Source organism: Chrysemys picta, chromosome 4 (assembly GCF_011386835.1).
Source record: "Chrysemys picta bellii isolate R12L10 chromosome 4, ASM1138683v2, whole genome shotgun sequence".
Classification (NCBI taxonomy): domain Eukaryota; kingdom Metazoa; phylum Chordata; order Testudines; family Emydidae; genus Chrysemys; species Chrysemys picta.
The window spans coordinates 59627340-59647048 of record NC_088794.1 but is presented as its reverse complement, the minus strand read 5'-3'; the positions used below and the strand labels follow the sequence as shown (position 1 = coordinate 59647048).

The following is a 19709-nucleotide window of genomic DNA, read 5'->3' as shown; positions in this document are numbered from 1 at the left end:
CAGCACACATGAACTGCTCCCTCTTTATCCAAATAGATTTCACATTCCCTGGTCAGTTGAAATGACTGCAGTGCTCAGACCCTGGCAGCAGCAATAACTGCATACCCATCTCTGTGTGTGAGTTGGATACATACCCTGGTATGCCCCTCTTCAGCTTCCAGAGGATCTCAAAGCACTTGTCAGAGGTGCACTAACGGATCCTCACAACCCCACTGTGAAATACAGTATTAACACTCCAGCTTTACAGATGAGAACCACAGCACAAAGAGACACATGGTCAAACAGTGAGTCTGTGGTAGAGGATCCCAGAGCACCTGGCTCTGCCCTATGCTCAGTGTAACCAACCATGTGTCCTCTGTTACGTGGTTATGGGGTGGAACCTGGGTGTAGATTTTATGATCTGATAGATCACTGCTTGATGTTTAACCACCTACACATAAACCACCCAACGGGGGCAATTATGTCGCCTGCCCTCCTCCCCACCAGCGGAGCTGCTCCCCAGGGATTCACCTGGAAGTCCTCCTCATCCAAGATCTCTTTCCGCCACTTGATCAGGAAGGCGGCACAGACGTACAGGTGGAAATGGGAGAATCCTTCCGGCTCCGACTGGAAAGGACACAAAACTCTGGGTCAATCCTTGCAGCAGAGTCAGCGCGAGGACAGCACTGGCAGGCCCAGCTTAGCCTGCCTTTGCTCCAAGCTCTCCCCACAGCAGGCCTGTGGCAGGCACAACGAGGCAGACAAGAGGAGGGAGCAGCTCACTTTGCTGCTGCTCATCTCTATGAGCGCAAGAGCCTTCCTAGCACTGCAGCTGCCCCACACCCACCACTGGTGAGGCTGAGCTGGGGGCCTGCCCTAGGGCAAAAAACAGGGAGGCTGGGAAGTTTTAGTCCTACGTACCTGGTAGGTGTCCCACAGGCGGATGGTGCAGCGCAGGGGGAGCTCCCTCATCAGCAGATTGTTCATCCAGCGAAAGGCAAACTGCAGGTATTCGACCTCATACTTCCTAAAGTGATTGTGTACCTGCTCTGAAACAGCACATTCCATTACACATTTGGATTCCCATGGGGCCCAAGGCTCTGTGTGCTAATGTCCTGTCCCTCAAAGCACCCTCAGGACCAATCCCCTCCCCTGTCCAAGTGCATTTCAACCCAATCCCCTCTCCCCATTAAACCAAGCCTCCTCCTACCATGTGTATTAAAGTCCTGTTCTGTTAAATGATGCCCCCTCCCACATGCATTTCAACCAAGTCCCTCCTACCATGTGCTCTCTGGCCAAATGAGTCTGACTCGTGCCAAACCGTGCCCTCTCCCCTGCCATGCCATGACCCCAGCTGTGTGCCTTCTGCCACCTAATCCACCCCACCAAAACCATGTCACCTCCCGCATGCCTTCCAGCCAACCCAGCCCCCTTCCTCATCAAGCCACACCGGTCCCAACTAACTCCGCCGCACTTCCCCTCTCCAAACTAAGCCCCACTTCCAACCCCTTCCCATGGTTTGTAGCCTCTGTTCTGATCCAGATACCATCTGGCACAACCACTGGTCTATGGGAACCTCATGGGGGAATGGGAGAGGAATCGCAAGCCTGCTCTCTGCCTCAGGGTGTATGCTAGAATTCCAGAGGGAAATCATGTCCATCAACAACTTCCACCCTGTTGAATTCTCCAAAAAAGACCCATCATATAACTGCAATCAGTGATTACTAAACAGTAATAAGTCACCAGGACCAGATGCTATTCACCCAAGACTTCTGAAGGAACTTAAATGTGAAATTGCAGAACTACTAACTGGTATGTATCATATCATTTAAATCAGCTACTGTACCAGATGACTGGAGGATAGCTAATGTGACACCAATTTTTAAAAAAGGCTCCAGTGGTGATCCCAGCAATTACAGGCCGGTAAGCCTAACTTCAGTACCAGGAAAACTGGTTGAAACTATAGTTAAGAACAGAATTATCAGACACATAGATGAACACTATTTGCTGGGGAAGAGACAACATGGCTTTTGTAAAGGGAAATCATGCCTCACCAATCTACTAGAATTCGTTGAGGGGGTCAACAAGAATGTGGAGAAGAATGATCCAGTGGATATAGTTTACTTAGATTTTCAGAAAGCCTTTGACAAGGTCCCTCACCAAAGGCTCTTAAGCAAAGTAAGGAGTCATGGGATAAGAGGGAAGGTCCTCTCATGGATCAGTAACAGGTTAAAAGATAGGAAACAAAGGGTAGGAATACATGGTCAATTTTCAGAATGGAGAGAGGTAAATAGTGTGTCCCCAAGGGGTCTGTACTGGGCCCAGTCTTATTCACCATATTCCTAAGCGATCTGGAAAAATGGGTAACCAGTGAGGTGGCAAAATTTGCAGATGATACAAAACTACTCAAGCTAGTTAAGTCCAAAGCCGACTGTGAAGAGCTACAAAGGGATCCCACAAAACTGGGTGGCTGGACAACAAAATGGCAGATGAAATTCAATGCACATTGGAAAACATAATCCCAACTATACTTATAAAATGATGGGGTGTAAATTAGCTGTTACCAGTCAAGAAAGAGATCTTGGAGTCATTGTGGGTAGTTCTCTGAAAACATCCACTCAATGTGCGGCGGCAGTCAAAAAAGCGAACAGAATGTTGGGAATCATTAGGAAAGGGGTAGATAATAAGACAGAAAATATCATATTGCCTCTATATAAATCCACGGTACGCCCACATCTTGAATACTGTAAAAAGCAACAGAGGGTCCTGTGGCACCTTTAAGACTAACAGAAGTATTGGGAGCATAAACTTTCGTGGGTAAGAACCTCACTTCTTCTTGAATACTGTGTGCAGATGTGGTCACCCCATCTCAAAAAAGATATATTGGAATTGGAAAAGGTTCAGAAAAGGGCAATAAAATGATTAGGGGTATGGACCAGCTTCTATATGAGAAGAGATTAGTAAAACTGGGACTTTCAGCTTGGAAAAGAGATGACTAAGGGGGGATATGATAGAGGGCTATAAAATCGTGACTGGTGTGGAGAAAGTAAATAAGGACGTGTTATTTACTCCTTCTCATAACACAAGAACTAGGGGTCACCAAATTAAAGTAATAGGCAGCAGGTTTAAAACAAATAAAAGGAAGTATTTCTTCACACAGTGCAGAGTCAACCTATGGAACTCTGTCAGAGGATGTTGTCAAGGTCAAGACTATAACAGGGTTCAAAAAAGAACTAGATACATTCATGGAGGATAGGTCCATCAATGGCTATTAGCCAGGATGGGCAGGAATGGTGTCCCTAGCCTCTGTTTGCCAGAAGTTGGGAATGGGTGACGGGGTGGATCACTTGATGATTCCCTGTTCTGTTCATTCCCTCTAGGGCACCTGGCATTGGCCACTGTTGGAAGATAGGACACTGGGCTAGATGGACCTTTGGTCTGACCCAGTCTGGCCACTCATGTTCTTATCATCAAACTGCAGGGGGTGAGAAACAAGAGGTGCGTACAGCATGACCTCCCACTACTGCCTTGCTCCCATTCGGATCTCCTCACCACCTACCATCGATCCGGCTGACTAGCTCCTCCAGTGCTTTGACCTTCTTCTGGATCCCTGGCTGTGCAAAGGTGTAGTTATCCTGCAGGAAGACAGTGAGAGTCAAAGGCAGCAGCTACTGTAGTGAAAGAATCCTGGAGCTTGGAACCCAGCTAAGAGACCTGCTCTCCTTCTGCCTACTCTTGGGATCGCTAAGATCAGCTGTCACACTTTTGCTAAGAGTCCCTGGATGTGAATTGTTCAGGAGACAGTGAGTTTGGGGTGGTGGGATCCTCTGCTCTTGAAATCACTTCCCTGCTGCTCTTCCAGGCCCAGTGTAAGCCAGAATCCCTGGAAAACGTGAGCATTAGAGTTTTGCTTAGGGAGCAGGGCGGTCTAGTAGTTAGATATACAGACTGAGAATCAGGAGACCTGAGATGAAATCCTGACCCTACTGGGCTTTGTGCTGTAGACTTCCATAGGACCAGGCTTTCCCGCCTGGATTCTATTCCCAACTCACGCTGTGACTTTAGGTGAGTCCCTCAACCCCTCCGTGCCTCAGTTTCCCCATCTGTAAAGCAGGGGCAATTTTGTAAGGTGCTTTGAGATCCCCCAATTGATGCTAAGTGGTAATTACTCTATTTTAAGTGGAAGGTGTTCGACTTCGATGTGTCTTGTGTGTTTTGTTGCTACGTACAGGGGGCTCAGATCACAAGAGAGCACGCTTGAGAAATCTCGAAATAAGTGAATTTGTGTCAGGCCGCAAGGAAAGCAATCTTGAGCGTACAGAGCAAAATTCCTTTTTAATGGGGACATAAATAGGCAGAGAAAGAGAGAGTACTTAATTCTCACTTTGTTAGGAAGGTTGATCCTGATAAAAGAGGGGAGTGTTTTTAATAAAGGAGACAGAGGACATCTGTTTCTGCACTTGTAAGTCCATGTGTCTTTCTGCGACCCTGATCAAGGAGGTCCGTAGGCCTCTGTGGGACCACAAGCCAAGGAGGGAGGGGTAGAAGTCTGCAGCTCTATGGGGCAATGAGAGGCAGAGACGTGAGGAGCTGCACGTGTCTGGGGAACAAGATGCAGTATGTTTACTGGGGGACAAGAGGCATGAGAGATCAGAGAGCATACGCATGGGGACAGTTCTCATCAGAGAAGAGGGGTGTTGGATGTGTGAGTCTGTGTGCGGGGAAGTAGGTTAGCAGCCAACCGCTGAACAAGCCGTTTCAGAAGCCAGGCTAGAAGTGGGTCAAGAATAAACTCAGCACAACAGCCCTGTGAGGAACGAGAGGGGACTAGACACAGATAAGTGACTTGGACAAGGCTACTGAGTAATCAGTAGCTGAGCCAGGATTAGAACTTGGAAGTTCCTGGCTTTGAGTCCCCAGCCTCTAAAACTAGACAGGATTCAGCCTGTAACCAGAGGGGTTAGGTACAGGGAGATCACTAGGAATGTCACTCAAGTTGGGGGTGCGGCCTGAGGGTGGAACAGATGGCTACCCAAAAACAGAGGGAGGACACTGGGACTGCTATCTAAGAGAGAGGGGGGAGCAGAGAGAAATCTGCTCAGGCCCATTTCCCGGTGCACTTACCTGTATGCCATCCAGTAGTTTGCTCATACACCAGAAGCTGTCGGCTTCGATGCTCCGCAACACATCCTGAGACAGGGTCGTCACGTCAAAGTTCTCCACATCCTCTTCTGTAAAACAAAAGGGGGAGAGAATCCAGAGGACGTGTCTCCCAGGGTGTGGGGAGAGGAGGAGAAAGGCCATGTGAGCCCCTAGTATCTTAATCAGGATCCTTTAATTGGAGGGATGCTGGGCTGAGTTCCCCATAGTGCCACCATCCTTGCTGCAAACACATTTCTGAGTCCCTGGTGCAACCTACCCTTGGCTCTGAGTCACTCTTCTGCAGCTGGGATCAAGGGGGAAAGGGGTGGGTAGAACTGGTTCATGGCAGCTCTGGCTTCTAGAACAAGATCTGTAACAAAGCTGTGCAGCACAGCGAAAAATCGGCCTGGGAAATCTGGAAAGCCCAGTCCCCCAGTACACGGAACACCACACTGCCTTGGGATCACCTGTAACACAATTATTCTTTGTAGGGCGGTAGTGCCTATAAGCCCCAAGCACAGATCAAGACCCCATTGTGCCAAGCGCTGCACAAACAGAGAACAAACAGCGCTTACAATTTAACAGTGTCCCTTACCGTGACAGGGGAGCTGAGCCCAGAGCTACAGTCCTATTCTGTAGATAAGCCAGTACAGACGCTCCAATGGCTGTGGGCTTCCTTACCAGCTCTGGTCCTACTGGCTAGAACTGTGTATCCAATCATCTAGCAGGCTGCTAGGTGGGTACAAGAGGCCTACAATGCACAACATACCATCCCCAGGCACCACATCAAGGTCACCACAACCAATGAGTCACTTCCTTGCTTACAACTAGGCTTGGCAGAATTCGATTTTTATTTTTGAGAATATTGAGGTTTATTTGTAAGCATTTTCATCAGTTTAAACAGTCACCGTTGTGGGAAACTAGAGGTGGTGGTGCCAAATAATAATTAATGACAATAGGCATTGAGATTCCAAAACTGAAAGCTTTATAACCATTAAAACCTAAACTATCAGCATCACATGTCAGAATATACAAAATAAAATATCCTTAAATCAACAAATCACACGTGTTTTGACTTCTCATTTGCTAGCCCATTTGGAACAAGCCTAATTCCCTGGATTTTTGACTCTAAGTTCTCAAGCACCTTGCCTAGCTGTACATATTGATTATTATTAATGGAAATATTTTGTGTGGGTTTGTGTGCACTGAAATTGATGTTTCTCGATATTTACCAATAAAAACTTGATCCATCCAAGCTTACTTACGGCTTCCTTTGAGAGTGCTGGTGGTGTATTAAAGCAAAGTCCCTAAAGTCAGGCCCGCAGGTTCAAGAGGACCAGCCATCTCCCTGGAACAATGAAACAGTCTATCTGGAAGCTAGGTGGGGAAGATCAAGGAGACCAGGCTGGGAGGAAAAGCCTGTCCCATGGGGTATTTTGTGGGGCGGGGGAGTTGGCCCCATTTATAGTCCTAATCCATCCCTGGAGGCCGTGGGGATGGCAAGATGGTCACACAGCGACTCCCTCTGTGAAGACAGGGGGCTTATGTCCTAATCCAAGATGAGAGAGATGCCCAAAGAGAAGCACACAGCATAGATCTAAAGCCTGGGATTCAGATAGGGATGAGGAAAATGCCACCAGCCACTCAAAACCTTGCGTTTCTTTGCAAAGGCAGAGAAGGGGCTCCCTTGATTGCATATTTGGTTGGTTCCTCCAGAGGCTGCTTGCAGCAGTTTCTCCTTGGGCTCCTTTCTACTACACTGATTGCCAAGCCAGAAACCCCAGAGCTTTAAAGGCAGCAGAGAAATTACCAGCATGCCAGCTCTCTGCGTTCAGTGGCGATTGCCCTGCTAATAGATCTGACAGCTAGTGGAGAAAGTGCTCCTGATAAGGGCTGGTTTTGCTGTTAGAACAGAGCGGGAGGCTAAATGTTGCCCACCACATGCAGCCACCAGAAAGATAAGGACAGGCCACTCGAGCCTCGCGCAGAGTTAACAGCTACTGAGCAACTGACCTAGTTCTCTGAAGGCTGGTTAAAGGGGTGGAGAGCTCGAGCCTACAGGAAAGTCAGCAGCCCTGGGATGCAGAACAGACAGCAAGCCCTATGGCGGGAATTCAGGAAGGGAGGGACCCAATGACACTGCTGCTTAAAGTCAGAGTGTCTTTCATACCAAACAGCTTCACACCCCAAATCAATTCACACCCCAATGACATGCACCCCCCCCCCCTCTGAGATGGAGGGTAGCAGCTGTTTAACAGGAAGCAGCACCACAGGGCAGAAAGGAGAGAAGACTGCTGTCATGGCAGGGGAGATTTCAGGTACATGGAATTTAATTGCCTGAACTGGAATTTGGCTGAGACATCAGGGTCTTTAATGATGCAAAGCAATCAGGGCCTTGATTGTATCTGGAAGAGGGTAACTAATGCCATAAAGGGAACAGCGCCATCTATTGGGTCACCAGCCACCACATGCGGCAGAACATGGGTTTGCCTGGGAGGGCTGCCGTTCCAGCACTAGTCAAGCCTGATGCTGCTTCGATTGTCTGAGGAGATCACAACCCAAGTTATCCTGTCTCCGCAGGGGAAACCTGCTGTTTGGCTGAAATTTCATAGATTCCAGGGCCGAAGGAATCATTGTGATCTAGTTGGACCTCCTGTGTAACACAGGCCAGAGAACTGCCCTGAAATAATTGTTTGGATTAAAGCAGATCTGTTTAAAAAAAATATTTAGTCTTGAGTTAAAAATCGTCAGTGCTGGAGAATCCACCACGACCCTTGGTACGCTATTCCCCTGGTTAATTACTCTCACTGTTAAAAATGTACCCCTGATTTCCAGTTGGCACAGAACACCATGTGACCCCAGTCTTCTGCCGAGGCCTGACAAGCAACACCCTACTGCTCGCCCGCAGAAAGGGTGTGTTGGATTTATGGAGGATTCATTCGGGCAGCAGGCACAATCTTGTTCCTACTGGAGGATACCCGGCTCTCACAGTCTACTTCCTGTAGGGCCGACTTCTACTCAGTTTGGTTCTGTGTCTGCCCAGCTGTCGTTCATGGTTTTATGGAGGAAAAGGCCCACCGAGATGTGCCATGCTTGGCTACAGAGCCAGCCTGCCACTGGCCTCAAATGTCATACGTGCAGAAACCACTTGAGACCTGAATGCTGCCAAGGTACCTCCTCTGGTGACCCTGTCCCTTTTAGCACCTCCCCTCATCAGTATCCCAAAATGCCCTGCAGGGTGGGATGGGCTCTTACTCCAGGTAGCAGCCTGGTCATTCTGTCCACTGCCCTCCCCTCAGATCACTCCCTTGCCCTGCTTCTAGGCAGATGGGGAGTGGGGATGGTCAATGACACCTGAGTAGTCTAGTCTCCCCACCCGCAGTGCCCAAAGCCAGTTGCTCCTTCAGTCCATGCAAGTACTGCTGACGACAATGGTGTGCTGTGCCCTCTATAGCTCCTTTAATCTGAACAGCTCCAAGTGGCTTTTCCCACAAGTCACCCTGCGCCCCTAGGAAACAGGGAAGCCTCATGACCCCTCTGGCTACTAATGGGCAAACGGAGGCAGGGAGAAGTTAAGTGACTTGGCCACAGTTACCCAGCGTGTTGCAAACAGCATTAGAATCCGTGATTTGGGACTCCCAGTTCCATCCCCCACTCCCTTGCTGGGAAGCGGAGACCCAGGCTGCAATTCACAAGTCTCTCCAGAGCACAGCCCAGAGGTTGGAGAGGCCAGTATAAAAGGCTACTGGATAAAAAAAAAAAATCAATATTGGCCTTGGAACTAACACGAGCGTATCCAACGCCAGCTCGTTCTGAACCGAGCCGCTCTGCTGAGATGAGAAGCCCAGCTCCCAGCACGAGAGGCAGCTGATCAAGCTGCTCCGGCACCCGCTGCATCATAAATACAGATCTCGTTTGGGCCTTGGGTGGGAGCAGCACATCCCGCTGACATCTATACCCTGCACAAGCCTCTTTTCTCTCTGCATTTCTAGCCTTAGACATGGCCATTCTCAGGGTGGAAATGTGGTTTGATTCTGCATCAAAGTAAAACGGAGGCCCAATGAGAATGGGAGGGCTGAGTAATCGGAATGCTACGAATCACTGGTATTGCTCCCCTCACCCCTTGATGGGCAAGTGATGTTTATTCATGAGTCTAAGAGCAGAACCACTGATCTAGGCTACGAACGTAGATCCTGAACTTGGAACTCAGCAGGACTATGTCATTTTCCTTGCCCAAAATCATGGGAGCTAGACATGCAGATTTCATGAACCTCATGCTCAGGGCATAAGCCAATTCCTAGTTACTAGGAGGAAACCTAAGATTATCCCACAGCTGCCTAAGTGAGGTTTCTTGAACCTTCCTCTAAAGCAGGGGTAGGCAACCGGTGGCACGCGAGCTGATATTCAGTGGCACTCACACTACCCGGGTCCTGGCCCTCGGTCTGGGGGGCTCTGCATTTTAATTTAATTTTAAATGAAGCTTCTTAAATATTTTAAAAACCTTATTTACTTTACATACAACACTAGTTTAGTTATATATTATAGACATATAGAAAGAGACCTTCTAAAAACGTTAAAATGTATTACTGGCACACGAAACCTTAAATGAGAGTGAATAAATGAAGACTCGGCACAGCACTTCTGAAAGGTTGCCGACCCCTGCTCTAAAGCATGTGTCAGAGAGAATCCTGATCCAGATGGCGCAATAGATAGGCCATCACTAGGGATGTTTAAACGCCCATCTGAAAAGCTGCCTCATCAGCTCCACATCCACTGCAATTCCACCCTTTAAAGCAGGATCTCACGACCACGGTTTATCCCGGCAACTGTAGGCAACATTTCTCCTCTCCCCACCACTCCTATTGGCTGCTTCTCTCCACCCGAGACAGTTGCAGTTTAGTGGTGTTTGGAATAAACGGCGTGGCAGGAAGCAAGGTCTAGTGGTTAAAGCCAGAGAGAGCTGGCTTCTATTTCTGGGGCTGCCACAGACCATGCATGGGACTGAGCACATCATCACACCCTTCTCTGCCTCAGTGTCCCTGTCTGTAAAACAGGGCTCATACCTCCCTACCTCGCAGGGCTGGCAGGAGACTCGGGGCCCCATTTCCAGAGATGCAGAAGCACTTGTATCTCCCCTCGATCTCCACTGGAGCTGCAGGTGCTGAGCACTTTTGAAAATCAGGCCCCAATGAAAATAAGGGATGAGGCTTGTCAGCTCTTTGGGGCAGGGCCAGCTTTTTGTTCTGGATTCGTACAGCGCCTAGTGCAAAGGGGTCCTGCGCATCACTACAACAGACACAATGAATGGTAGGTGCCCAACTCCCCTTGAAACTGAAAGGACACCACATTCTCTTAGCCTGTGCCCACCTGTCCTAACAGGCTCCTCAGAGGGAAAGTCCTAGAGATGTGCAGTGAATTGGGTACTGGCTGAGAGCTTAAATCACTGGTGCTTGTTTCCAGTTAGTGGAGTAACCGGATTCACCTTGCCCCTTAGCATCCCCCCCCCCCCGCCCCGCTTCCAGTCACATGTGACAGCCCATCACCGCAGGAGGGCAGATTGCACGGCCCCACAGGGAAGGCAGCCCACTGGCCTCCCAGCAGCAAGGGACTGGAGATAGCAGCGGGCACTAAGCATTCCAAAAACAGCTGACGGAATGGCAGCGAGGCAGAGGCCACTGCTGGAGTCTCTTACACACGCTGTCAGCAGCGATGGGGGATTTTTTGGGAGGCGCGTGACCAGGCCCGCAGGCATGACAGCTCTTAAACATCTTCTGAGCCAGCAAAGGTCTGAAAGTTAAATCTGGCTCGGAGCAATTAGCTGTGATGAACTGACAGCGGCGCCTCTGCTGTGCAGCTTCAAAAGGACCCCTTCCCTCTCCCCGTGCAAAACGTGAAAGGAGAGCGCCAGTCACTGCAACCAGCCTGGTGCATTAGAGGGGCGGCATGAAAGATTCTCTTCTGGGCATGTGATGGTGATGGGGACTCAAGATTTCCACAGACTCGTTTTTTGAATCCAGCTAATTAGGATCACAGCAGGCACACACTGCTGTGGTTTCAGTCCCTGAAGGGCATGCAGAGCGCGAAAGGCAGCTCTTCCCTTTTAACGGAGAGGGAGGAGAGCTTCAAACGCGGATCAGTGTGTGACAAGAAGTCGTGAGCAGCACAGCGAGACGACACCGCCTTACACAGAAGGCAGTGCCACTCCAGGGACAGTCCAGAGATTGCCTTGCTCAAGGCAAGAGCACAGCTGGACTCACACGCAGCACCTGGTGCTTGAAGTCAGGACATTGGGAGAAGGCAGTGTGACCTAGTGGATAGGGCACCAGATAGAGTCAGGCGACCTGAGTCCCATTGCTGGGTCTAGGCAAGTCGCTGCACCTCTCTGTGCCTCAGTTTCTCCACTCACCCTGTCTTATCTAGTTAGACTGTAAGCTCTTTAGGGCAGAGGCATTCTGCATCTGTCCAGTATCTAGCACAATGGGGCCACTAGAGGTTAGTGTAATGCTAATTAATAACAAAAAGATGAGCAAATTCATTTGACTGAATCCCAAACCCACCCTGGCCCTGAAATTCTTGATTTGCTGCTGCTTAGGAATCAATGGAAGAGGAAGGGAAATGCGAATTCGAATGAAAGAACGGCCTGTGCCCCACTTAGGCCAGCCCAGCTTCGGGAAGGGGCGTTGTTCTGTCCCCTTCCTGGGCACTTCGCTTGTGCTAGAAAAGCAAGATGTGACTCACCCTAGGGGGATCCTGACCCCTAACTAGTTTAAGAAGTTAGTTTCAGGTTCACTCAGCAGCCACCATGGCTCATGTTTCTACCTGGGGATGTCTGGCCCGGAACCAACCCCAAAGCTGAGGTTTATAATTAACAGACTCTTATTTAAGCCTTTGCTAATTTCTGCTCATCATCTATCAACAGGAGTAGTAGGAAGTAGGTTCTCTGGCTCTGTGTAGTTTTCATAAGCACTGGATTGTTTTTGTGTGTCTTCCCCTGTGGTTCAGAGCCACAAAGGATTGTTTTAGTATTTTAAAACTTAGCATCTTTCCTCCGTGACTCCCCTACATAGGTCCAGAGCAGATGATGACACATCCACTGGGAGACCTCCACCACACATCTACGTGCTGTGGAAGCGATGCTCCTAATTCAGTGGGGAGCATGCTGGCAGCAGGGTCACCCTGAAACTTGGGGAGGGAACATGAGGGCTGAAAGACATCTTTCAGATGCCAGGTCCCAACCCAGTTCTGACCAGCAATGGCCACGGAAGATCTCATGGGACTGGCCACAATTGGAGAGCCCAGCTGGATTCTGCCACTTTCAATTTCAGACGGATGCAGCATTCTTTGCTTCTTGTCCCAAGCTAGACTTGGCAGTGTCGCTGTGCGCCAACACCTGCTCCTTCCCACCTCAGAGCTGGCTGCAGCTCCCCGATTCAGAAGTGAGCCCGCTGTATGCTTGTATTTTTATTTCTATAGTACCCTGGGAGCAGCTGATGCTTTGCAGACCAAAAAAAAAAAGGACAACAAGTCTCTGCCCTGGGCTGCTTACAGTTCAGCTCAGACCAAGGAGGAAGGCACTAGAGCCGCTTGAAAGTTAGCATATGAAGGACAAAAGGGGAGAAGTGGTGGATCAGAGATCAGAACTGGAGGGACAAATTAAGGAGCAAGACTGAGGGCGCAGTTCACATATCAGTGCTAGTCTTTCAGGGAGGTGGTATCTCTCTACAGGAACTCAGTATTATTCAATGGACTTCCCCCTGCAGGACAAGAAACCTCCAAGGCCAGGAGCCCTGGAAAGCCAGGACAGTAAATGCAAGTGGGCAGGGGAAGCTTGCAGCGTGCCTGGCTGTGCCGTACCAAGCTTGGGGCAATGCTGGTAGAGGAAGAGAGCCTGCGGCACATGTCCAGTTCCCTCCTTCAGTACTGCCACTCGACAGCACAGATCCCTGCCCCCTTCCACCGCTGACTCATTCAGAGGCAAGTGGCACAATCAGGAGGGAGGCACGAGCCAACTACCCGGACAAACAGAAGCTTTGATAAACCATCTCCCCGGAGCACATCGCTCAGCACAAACAGCTGTTCCAGAGCATCATTAAAAAGGCCCCACATAAAGAACCTGGCTAGTCAACATATGGCTCTGACCGAAACTGAAAGGGAGCCAGCAGCTGAGCGGCTGCCAGTCGGCTCTCGGATGCAGGAGGCTCTAGCGTGGCTGTGGCCGTCACTGCAGCACTGGGCGCCTAGGGTAGCCTTGTGTGCGAATGAGCATGCTCAGCTCCCTGCTGTGCCAGGTTGCCATTGGGGAAAATAACATTCCTGGCATTGGAATCTCACTGCCCCCTTCTCCCCCCCTCAGGGGCTGCAGTAGGGGATAGGGTTGGGGAGCTGATGAAAGTGACTAACCCTAGAATTCCAGACCACCTAACAGTGGGGCAGGAGCACCACCACCTTCCTGTGAACTTTGACCCCTTTCCCCTCTCCGTTCCCATGAAGGGATGGATCATTCCAATTCTAATCAGCGCGTCAGCTGCAGGATAGGTTGCTGTCTCCGTATTATGGGCTGGGGGGAGCTGCTTGCTGGATACTTACACCTGTTCCTCAGTACACAGCTCTGCTAGGGATTGAACATGTGTACACTGTACATTGATGGTAGAATTATTATACTAATGGCTTGGGCAAAGGCAGACTGTAGGATAAAAGGGCCCAGCCTGAAACATGCACACTGCTATGTCGAGCATTTGGCTAGTTAAGTCTAATGCCAACACTGACAGCCAGGTTCAGGGGCCAGTCAGTACTCTGGCCAAGCACCACTCACAGTAGCTGGATAGTTCTCTATTAGTTGCTATGAAATACGTACTGTCTTAACTCTGAAGCCTACTGATGGTGATTAACACTAACTGGGACGTACAGGGACAGTTCAGAGGGATTGTTCTTATTTGCAGACTTGGTAAAGAAACAGAAGAAAGCACAGAACTGATAGGTTCCTTTAGCAACTGCCAGGGACTAGAAACTTACTGTTATTAAATAGAAACGTAGCCGTTACAACAGAAACTAGTGGGAGCATTAAGCAGTGCTGGTACAGTGCCCTGGCCAGTACCGGCTCCAGCCAACAAGGAGAGAGTCACCTTTACAACCTCCTTCTGATTTAAAGGAGCAGTATGGATCCCTAGTCCCATTGCTGTCATTACCCTACCCTGCTGCTTCTTCGAAAGAAAGGCAACGCTGGTGGCTGTAGAGATCATTTCTCTGGAGGGAAGGATGATGTGGTTGTGGGGTGCTTGGGTTGTTAAGCAGCCCATGATGTTCTCTGGAAGCGCAGGAACATTCAACCCCAATGCCCCCAACCTCCTGTACTCTTCTCCTACCCACCCTAACTCAGGTCAGTTTGCTATGGGCTGGTAAACTGAGGCTGGGTGCAGGGAGGCCAGGGCATAGTGTAAAGTGCTCACAGAGGAGCTCAACGAGCACAAGATAAGCAGCAGTGATTCTTAGGAATGACATGGACCTATCCTTGCCTTCTTCCTCGGCCATTTGCAGCCATCTGCGCATGTTACTCGAAGGCCAGCTTGCATCTCCCAATTGATCGCTCAGACGCCCACGCCTGCCCCACCTGTAGGATGCAAAACGGCAGGCGCAGCTCCTGCTGCAGCCTTTATGCCTCCCACAAGCTCTTCTATCTGAAGGCACCAGCTGAAACAAGCAGCGCTCAGCACTCTTCAGCTGGAGCCATTGATCAGATGGGAGCTGCAGTCGCTCCACAGATAGATCTGTTGCTGGCAGAGGCCCAAGGCATTCGCGGGCTCTGCCAGCTCGCTGAGGCAGCTGCGTTTGGTGCAGCAGGCTGACACAGAACATCTTGGGAACATACAAACCGACTCACCGCTGTGGAGGCTAGGATGGGACCAAGGGATTCAGCTGCAACCCACCTGCTAAAGATCTCAAAGCTGTGAGCATGGGGGGGAGGGGGAGACAAGAGGACCGTCAGCGAAAAGCAAATGCAGAGACAGGGCTGTTCTCCATCCAAACACCATCTCACTGGGAAAGAAACAGGCAGCAGGAAATGACGTCGTGGAACTGACCCCAAGAAGCTCCCCAGGCAGGAAGTAAAAGACTTATCCTGCACTAGACTGACCTGAGAGGCCATCGCCCAGGACAGGTGCATGTGGCCAGAGCCCTGCAGCCAAATATACAGCTCAGCAGATAGTGCGTCAAGTGACTACACCATGAGAACACCCCCACCTGCTTCTATTTCCTTTAAGCACTGATGAAGGGGACCAGAGCCACAGCCCAAGGAGACCCAAGTCCTGTACCATATAGGCAGCACTAGCTTCCGCCAAAGCACTGTGTCAGCACATATCAGCCTGGAGAAGGCTTGATGGCTGCTAGAAAGTAGCGGAGTTCAATCTCCGGCCAATCCAAGCGTTAGGCTCCCTACTGCTGGAAGAGCCCATGGGAGGGAGGTTCTAACAGTCCCTGTTGGCTGGGAAATGGACTGAGACCCAGCAGCTCAGGTCACTAAGGTCACAGCCAGAAGAGAGCAGTAACTGAAGTCATCCCCAGCCTGGCCTGGAGGAGAACCAGTCATCTAGAGGGGCCAGGCTCCAGATTCCACTACTAGTCATGACAGCTTCGCACCCAGACTCTCCCACGCTCAGCAGCTGCTCATTTCCCAGGCAGCGCCGGGTGTTACAGACCCGGGACCCCCAATCAGGACATGGCATTTCTAGCTTTCGAAACAACCCCAGGCTAAGGAGGCCCGAGCCCATAGTGGAGGGGTTTCTTTTGATCACATGTAAAAGCCTTTGAGGGTAGCTATTGGCTAGTGCCTTGTCAAACCAGCACCTTCTTACTCCCTGATCTGTTCATTTCACTGCTGGACAAGTGTCAAGCCTGGCAGCAGACCCCCACTGCGCACTGACCGAGCCTTTTGCCCAAGGAGTGTTCCCGCAGAAGGTCCCTATTTCAGAGATGGGAGGAAAACCCTGCAGCGAGTGACCAGCAAAGGTCACACAGGAATCGTGTCTCCTGACTCCCCGTTCTAACCACTAGACCACCCTGTCTCCCAGAGCAAGGTGAATTAGGCCCCGCCTCACCCGTGGCCAACGAAGTGAGCCAAGTTATGGCTGCAGAGCGTTTACTGCTAGTGACAGCCTCAGAGGACGGAAGCTGCTGGCTTTGAGTTTGTGAACTGAGCACGTTTGATACTGAAGCCATTGAGGGAGTAGACAGTGCCCTCTCTGTGTCTTTTATGAGGTCACGTAACCAAAACCTCCATGCATGGCTTCTCCCAGAGCCCACCCCCTCCAGTTGGTCTGAGCCCAGACAAGCCCCTTGGAGAGATGGTTCTGGCTGCTGCTTGTTTTAACTCTTGGCCTGGCCCTTTTATCGATTGCAACAGAGAAGCCGATCAGCCAGAGACAGGTATTGACCAGCTGATCAGTTAAGGGGAGAGGTTGTAATTAACCTGTATGAAAGCTGCTGCTGCTGCATTGGCTTGGAATACAATACCTGCCGAGGCACGAGGAAGGTTAACGAGTCCCAGTGACCTTCCAAGCTGGGTTAATCTATCATTGGCGGGGGATGCTAAAGGAGAAACTAGTAAGTCTAACAGTAAAAGGCTCTGTTGTCAGCTTGGACTTGTGCTGAACAGTTAACTCCTACCTCCAGCATAGCAATTATTTCCCTACACCACCCCTGAGAACTGCTTTGGTCCTGCTGACTCAGTTGGCTGCAGGCTCTGCCGTCAGACGAGGGAGACATTTGGAAAGCGCTCAAGTCAGAGATCTAGAGAGGATGGTGGGCAGCCAACTAGATGAACTTGCAGTGGAGTATGATGCGGGGAGGAAAAAAAAGATTCTTTTAGGCTGCACATACTGAGTGACTTCTAAGAGCCAACCACACACAGGGACTGTGGTGGGGCAGACAGTTGTCTGAGTAGGAGAAGGAGCTGAACGGGGGGAACAATGGTTTCAGATGGTCCACGGTGGGTAGGAATAATGGGATGAAGTGAAAGAGGAAGTTCTTCCCAAGGAGATCTGTTAGGCTGAGGTACAAGCCCCAGGGTAAGGGAGGGGAGCACCATAACGGAACAGGAACTTGGACCAATAGGTGTGGAAGATGAGCTTTTTAACCAGGAAATAATCAGTGTCAATTTCATTGTACATGCCTAAACCGATGAAAAATTTTTTCCCATCGATAATCGAAGTTTACAGATGGGAAAATGCTGCAGAGAATTTAGAGTTTGATTTAAGCTGATTTCCTTTGTATATTTTGACCCGTGATGTTGACATTTGTGTTTAAATGGTTATAAAGCGTTAACAGTTTGGATCTCAGCATCTACCGTCATTGCATTATTGTCTAATTCCCTCTCCACTGCTGGATCTCCCCACCCCAAAGTTTCCGACGACTGTGAACATTGAAAAAAAAAAAAAATGCTTAAAAATGAATATTGATTTTATCCACTGAACTTTATAATTAAGCTTGGCAGAATTCAATTAAGAGACAATCTTGCACTGGCTGGGGACTGACAAAGGACTAGATAAGCTAATTGCCTCCTTCCCATTGCTGTATCCTCAGAAGTTACCAAATCGCATTCCTTACAATAGGGCTCCAGGGACCTGTTGGGATGACTCTTTGGGTCCCATTTACTCCATCAAAATGAACACAACAGACTCTACCTCAATCCTTTTCCTTTCAAACCACCTGCCAGATCCACCACTAGAGGAGACTGTCCATTGCTGGCTCATCCACTTGCCAAGAACACCCCCACCCCCCCAAGATGTCTGCAGAGGTGTGAAAGCAAGTGGTGGGTCCGAGAGGTTACTGTTCTGATGGTCGAGTACCACCCTCCAGTAACTACCCCGGTCAGGTCTCCTCTGCTACCACTATGATTCATCTGCTATCCACAGGCATGCTAGACGCTCCGGCCTGGCAAGCCAGCAAAGGGTATGGCCAGTCTGCCATATGTCCTTTTCACAGATGGACCTAATGGGCATAAAGTCTGCAAATGGCTGAAAGACTATTGGCTGGAATTAGTCTCCGCCCTCCCTCCCCTGCAATGGCCGCTTCTGGGTACCACACTGAACCAGCTTTGGCCCCGGAACACACTCCCCGAAGTGGGGCTGATACAACGCTGTGGGTATATGCCAATATATGTCAGAGGGTGTAGGACCGCAGGAGGGCCCCCCGGTGTGGGTGGCTCTTTGGGGCTGTGCTGCACCTACCCTGGAGAGTGAAGGCACGTACTTCCTGGGGACGATACCCGACGAGACGAGCCTTTAAAGAGCATAAGCCACAGGACACAAGGAAGCGTTGCCCCTGGAGGGGTACGTCTCCTTACAATGAAAATCCACCCCAGGGGACCTCCGTATAACAGGCATGAGTCTCTCCACGTTATATCCTATGCAAAGCTGAATGATCGAAGTGGAGCCTCTTCATGCACTCCTGTTGCAAAAGCCCAGGTACTACCTCAGCCCTTCCTGATCCTCGGGATCACAGGGGTTAATGACTGACAGAGCAAGAGAGCCTCCAGAACAGACATTTCCATGAGACACCTGCTCTGGTACCTGCCAGCAAGGGCTGCTGTCCTAGGGAACAGCCCCGGCTCCACACCACCAAGTGAGCAGTAAGGAGGTGAACTTGGGGCTAAATACACTGCTGCATAATGCTATCCAGACACCGTGCAGGGTTCTCCCACCTCTCTGGACCGTCAATCTCTGGAGACATGCAGCACAAGCCACTCATCCTGCCCCAGGCCTTTGTTGAGCAAAAGCTTGCCACCGAGTCAGAGCACTGGACAGCTATCCCCTTAAGAGACTAAAGCTCATTTCACTTGTGATCCAAACTGGATTTGAACCCAGGTCTCCAGAGATGAAAGGCTGAAGCGTTAAGCTGCTGTGCCCCAGGAACCAACTCAGTGAAAGGGCTAATCTCGCACAAGCCAAAGATTTTGATCTTTCCCATGTTTCAGGAGCAGCTTCTAGCAGGAGGGAGCTGTTCAGTGAGAAGGCTTTGATCTTAGGGGCTAACAGGAGTGAAACCCAATCAGGGCCTGTCACCGTGTGAAACAGACAGACATTCAGACTAGCATGTCTGTTACAGCAGACTCCATACTGTGTGGGCGTATGTAGACACACAGCATGAGGCCCTATGGCATTTTCAACCATAAGAGACCAGCCCCATTACCCACCGGCGATGGACACAGTGTACCAGAAGTTTCAGACTAGTCCTGCACTCAGCTAGGTAATTCACTCGGCCTGCTCAGCTCTGCCTCTAACCCAGCCGCTCAGACACAGCGGGGGCTTGGGGCCGTCATGCACCACAATGTCACTATTATAGCACCTATAGAGCACGAAGGTACAGACTAGCCAGGGGCCTGCTCTCAGTTGCTTCCAGGACACAAGTTTGTTCCTTTTGTGGATACTTATGTAGAAAAGGAAGTTCACTAGGGCAAAAACCAGCAAGCCCTTTTAGGCTTCATGCCATTGCTTCCCCAGGCCCTTACGCAGAGCACAATCCTGAGAGATGCTGAGCACCCTCAGATCCCACTGAATGCAAGTGGAAAGGACTTAGCCCCTCACAGGATCAGGCCC

At 50.1% G+C, this 19709-nt stretch overlaps 1 protein-coding gene across 8 annotated transcripts in view; it reads right to left on the bottom strand.

The window, feature by feature from the left end:
• The window catches only part of TBC1D22B (TBC1 domain family member 22B), a 94662-nt gene that overhangs the window by 58324 nt on the left and 16629 nt on the right, over positions 1-19709 (bottom strand). For 7 of the 8 annotated variants that reach the window (XR_010601007.1, XR_010601009.1, XR_010601008.1 and 4 more), the window contains exons 9-12: positions 5104-5210; positions 3539-3614; positions 901-1028; positions 511-606 (exon numbers count right to left, since the gene is read on the bottom strand). Coding sequence is in view for 1 of the 8 variants with exons in the window: in XM_005309696.5 (XP_005309753.2) it covers positions 511-606; positions 901-1028; positions 3539-3614; positions 5104-5210 (407 nt within the window). In the remaining 7 variants the exon portion in view is untranslated. The remainder of the gene's footprint in view (positions 1-510; positions 607-900; positions 1029-3538; positions 3615-5103; positions 5211-19709) is intronic. The other variant, XR_010601012.1, reaches the window with a different exon arrangement.